Source organism: Helianthus annuus, chromosome 16, assembly GCF_002127325.2.
Source record: "Helianthus annuus cultivar XRQ/B chromosome 16, HanXRQr2.0-SUNRISE, whole genome shotgun sequence".
NCBI classification, from domain to species: Eukaryota; Viridiplantae; Streptophyta; class Magnoliopsida; order Asterales; family Asteraceae; genus Helianthus; species Helianthus annuus.
In genome coordinates this window covers 3,328,878-3,333,719 of record NC_035448.2, presented here as the reverse complement: position 1 = coordinate 3,333,719, position 4,842 = coordinate 3,328,878, and the positions used below count along the sequence as shown (strand labels likewise).

At 44.6% G+C, this 4,842-nt stretch overlaps 1 protein-coding gene across 1 annotated transcript; it reads right to left on the bottom strand.

Moving 5' to 3' along the window:
• Window positions 1-301: 301 nt before the first annotated feature.
• LOC110918830 lies at window positions 302-3,373 on the bottom strand. The gene has a single exon (XM_022163111.1). The coding sequence runs from the start codon at window positions 3,371-3,373 to the stop codon at window positions 302-304; it is 3,072 nt and encodes a 1,023-aa protein (XP_022018803.1).
• Between the last annotated feature and the right edge of the window lie 1,469 nt (window positions 3,374-4,842).

Sequence of the window (4,842 nt, the reverse complement as noted above, 5' to 3'; positions counted from 1 at the left end):
TGTACCATTGTCGGAAATAATGCGCAATGGTTGTCCAAATCTGCAAATGATATGTTCCCATATAAATTTGCGGATTACCATTGCTGTTGTTGAGGCCAAAGCTTTAGCTTCTACCCATTTTGTGAAGTAATCCACCGCGACGATGATGAATTTTACTGCACCTGGCGCGTCAGGAAATGGGCCAACAAGATCGATGCCCCACTGTTGGAATAGCCAGGCGGAAGTAACGGGAATTAGCGGATTTTTGGGTCGGAATGTCTTTGGTGCGTGGCGTTGGCATGCCTCGCATCTTCTTAATAGATCAACTGCGTCTACGTGCATTCCTGGCCAGTATCCCGCATAATCCCTCGTGGATTTCTCTGACTAGGTATTGGACGTCTGTTTTATCAACACAGCGTAGTAATGGGCCCATGAATGATTTTCGATAAAGGACGCCATCCGCCATCTCGTAATTTAGTGCTTTGTGTTGTATTTTTCGAGCTTCTGCCTTTCCTTCCGGAAGTTTTCCGTGTTGAAGGTACAAGATAATTGGAGACATCCAGGATGGATCTCCCATTTCTATGACGCTTACTTGCTTGAAATGAATGGAAGGGTTGGATAATACCTCTATGTGTACCTCCTTTGCTAAGTGCTTAAAGCTGGTAGCAGCTAACTTGCTTAGCGCGTCAGCGTGCTTGTTCTCGCTTCTGTTTATGTGATTAACTTTGAATGTTTGAAATTGGTTGATTAACATCCGCGCTTGTTCAAGGTATAACGCCATAGCTTCCCCTTTCGCATCATAACGACCGTTAACTTGTTCGGCTACTAGCTTTGAGTCAACGTTGGCTTCAAGGTTTCTTGCCCCCATTTTAAGTGCTAGACGGAGACCTGCTAAAAATGCTTCGTATTCTGCTTCATTGTTGGTACTTTGGAAATCTAAGCGTATGGCATATGTAAGTTCGTGATTATCCGGACTGACTAATCGGAGGCCTGCTCCTGCTCCATCATCATTGGAAGCACCATCTGTGTGTAAGGTCCAGACTCTGTCATCGAAAACAGGTGTTGGGTTCTGGATTGCCTCACATTCTTGTATTTTATCGATGGGAACTTCAGTGGCGAAGTCTGCTAGAACTTGCCCTTTGATTGCTGGTCTTGGTCTGTAAAAAATGTTGTAGCCTCCCAGCTCAATGGCCCATTTAGCTAATCTTCCCGCCACATCGGGTTTTGACAAGATTTGGCCTAAATGATAATTCGTGAGAACTGTGATGACATGGCCTGAGAAGTACCTGCGCAAGCGTCTGGATGCGTGTATTAGTGCTAGAACCAATTTTTCTATCATTGAGTAACGAGTTTCGGGGCCAGTGAGCATTTTGCTGATATAGTAGATTGGAGTCTGGATATTTTCCCGTTCTACCATTAATACTGCCCCTACCGCTACTTCTGCGGCTGACAGATATAAGATTAACGGTTCTTTTTCTTTTGGCGCAGTCAGTGTTGGCAGCTGAATTAAACATTCTTTCATTTGCTTAAATGCTGCTTCTGCTTCAGGCGTCCATTGAAAAGGAGTTTTCTTTCCGCAGTTTCGCAGCGTACTGATAAATGGATAAGATTTTGCCGCATGATTAGCCAAGAATCTGTTCAGAGCTGCTAATCGTCCGGCGAGCCTTTGCATTTCTTTGACTGTTGTAGGTGATGGCATTAGCTGGATGGCCTGCACTTTTTCTGGATTAACCTTAAAGCCGTCTCTTGTAACTATGAAACCCAAAAATTTTCCTTCTTCCATGCCGAAGGAGCATTTTGTCGGGTTAAGTTTTAAGTTCACGCTACATAAGGAATCGAACGTGCGTTGGATATTGTTGAGCATTGTCTCCTCTTCATGGCTCATGATGACGAGGTCATCCATGTATACTTCGACAGTTTTGCCAATATCCTCGCTGAAGACTGTGTCCATTAGGCGTTGATAAGTTGCGCTTGCGTTGCGCAAGCCAAACGGCATTTTCGTGTAGCAATAGATGCCTTTATCTGTGCGGAACGCGGTCTTGTCTTCGTCTTCTTTTTTCATCTGGACCTGGTGATAACCCTTATAACAGTCGAGAAAGCATTTCCATCTGAATGAAGCTAGAGAGTCGACTTTTTTGTCTATCTCTGGGAGCGCGTAGCAATCTTTGGGGCATGCTTTGTTTAGGTCCTTGAAGTCGACACACATTCTCCACCCGCTGCTATGTTTTTGTACCATCACTGGGTTGGCAACCCATGTATAGTATTTCACTTCGCGCAAGATTCCCGCATTAAGTAACTCTGTTACTTGCTCGTCCATTGCTTTTGCTTTTTCTTTACTGAAGCTGCGCCTCCCCTGAGCAACAGGTTCTACTGATGGTTTGATGTTTAGACAATGTTGCGCGATGTCGCGTGGAACTCCAGTCACGTCTGCTGGGCCCCAGGCAAATATATCTTTGTTGTTGGACAACAACTCTTTCAGTTGTATGCGTGTTGCTGGTGAAATGGCTTGTCCTAGCAGAATGGTCTGCTCTGGGTATTCGTTGTTCAGAACCCATTTCTCTGGTTCGTTTGGTGCCGAAGATTTGACTACCTTTGCTAGTGGTTCATCATCCACGGACATGACTTCTTTGCTTGAATAGAGAATTGCAACTCCGGTTTCTGTCGGAAATCCACAAGCAGCATGTGGAATGGAAGTGATCATGCTGAATTCTCTTTGTGACCTACTCCAGAGCAAAACATCATGACGTGATGTTGCTGGCATGACCATGAAATTGACTGTAACTGTTCGTGAATGTTTGCCATCTGATAAAGTCACCGGGAAAGCGATTTGCCCTAATGGGAATACAACTTCATTACAGGATCCGGTGAGGGGAAAATCGACCGGTTCTAAACGTGCTTTATCTTCTAAATCGAGCTGTTTAAAGCACTGTTCGTATATGATGTCCATCGAGCTTCCTGGATCTATGAACATATAGTCCGTTCGGTAATGACCGAAAATACCAGTGATAATCACTGGTCGTTCTTCCTGAGGGCCCCCAGGAACAACAGGGAACACGACTTGCTGTTCTCTCCAATGTTGATCATAGTTTCGTTTATTTGGTCTTCGTGACGGACCTCCTTGAACCATGTGTATTTGTTTCTGATAACTGCTATTTCTGGATTGGCTGGATTGGATGTCCCCCCAACGTGGTGTTGGTGGGTCCGATTCTGTAGTATTGATTTCTTTTCCAGATCTGATGTTTGGGAAATCAGATCTGGCGATTTGGATAACGATTGTGTCTAACGCAGCTTGGCATCTGTTAACCCAATGTTCTAGGGATCCTTCTATTTGGAAATTGTTTCCGACTTTTGGTCGAGGACCAGGTTGCCGGTGAGAAGACGAATTTTCTGCCATGTGCAAAAACAGAAAAATGGAATGAACTGAATCGAAACGAGGTAGAAACTAGAAAAACTGAGAAAACGGTGGGCGCCAATGAAGAAACACTAGATAAATGGTCGGAACCGAAATATCTAGGGGGTTTGAATCCGCATAAAAGGGTTAGCTCTCTCTCGGTTGATTCAGTTGCTACCGAACTTCTTCTCCGGTGGTTCTGCAAAAAAGAGCACCGTTAGCCTCGCCAAGGGGAGAAGAGGGTTCTCTCCTTGACCCAACTCCGGTGTGAGAATAAGTATTGGTAATGGAGAAGAGATAGTATTTGAGAAGTGAGTGTGATCTGAGTTTATACCTGAATAGTTCTTGTATTTATAACCGGGAGTTAGGGAGGGAAAACATGTTATTGAAAAGATGACGGAAGATGCTAACGCCGTAGCGGTTATATTTTCTTCTGTTAAATTCTTTGTCCCACGTCAAGTTGCCTCGATCCGATGTGAATGCACACGGATCGTGGTTTGATCTAAGGCTGGGGGATTGCCACGTGGAAAGTGATTAAGTGGAGATCATTCTCCAATTGCATGCTTTCGTTGTGGTTTCAGGGATGCCTGTGGTAATGACACGTGTCCAGACGGTTGTAACCGTCTGGGTGGTGTACGATCATATTCTTTCTAGAAGATTACTGCTATAATCTAGTGTGGCACCTTACCGTGTGGACACAGATGTGTAAATCCCAAGTCTGGGCAAAATAATATCCAAGTTTGGATATTTGGGTGGAAGTATTGATCTTCAGGATTTCAATCCTTTGCTAATGGAAGAAGGCGCAAGGATTTTATGCTTTCCTTTGGGCGCGCGACTATAATTGTTGATTACTTTCTCCCTTTTGTAAGACCAATGTGCGGCCGCGCAAGGTTAAAAGGTTGAAAGGCCAGTTTGTGGTATGGTCTCAAATCCTTTTTATGAGGTTTTTGGGACCTTACCCCTTCAGGGAGGTAGAGGCTTATGTAACAGAGGAGAAGGTGAGTTCATTAGACCAAATCACAAACCCATCTGACCAGATCTGGCTCAGATCTTGGATGGCGGTTAGTTCAGATCTTGTAACGGAGAAGAATGTGAGTTCAGATCTTTTCGGAAGTGCAGGTGCAGTGTGACGGCGATAGTCAGGGGGTGGTGGGTGGTAGTTCACAAGAACAGATGGTGGGGGTGGTGCTTCACCATAGAAGAACACTGGTGGTGGAGATACGACGGTGGTCGTTGGCCAAATCTAGGGTTTCGATGAGGAGTTTTCAGATTTGGGTTGCGGTGTTGACCGGTGACGGTGCAGTGGTTGCGGTGGTGGTTGAGGTGTTGGTTGCGTGGTGGTGGGTATCGATGAGATAGATGGTTATATCATGAAATTAACTGATTTTTTTCAGTTTCTAAAGATGAATGATCTTACAAATTTTGATAATGTTTGTTAGTGTTTCTTGGATTTAGAGTGAGAGAGAGAGTGT

What these genes read in the sequence shown, in the direction of transcription:
- LOC110918830 (XM_022163111.1), bottom strand. Translation starts at nt 3,373, where the DNA reads ATGGCAGAAAATTCGTCTTCTCACCGGCAACCTGGTCCTCGACCAAAA.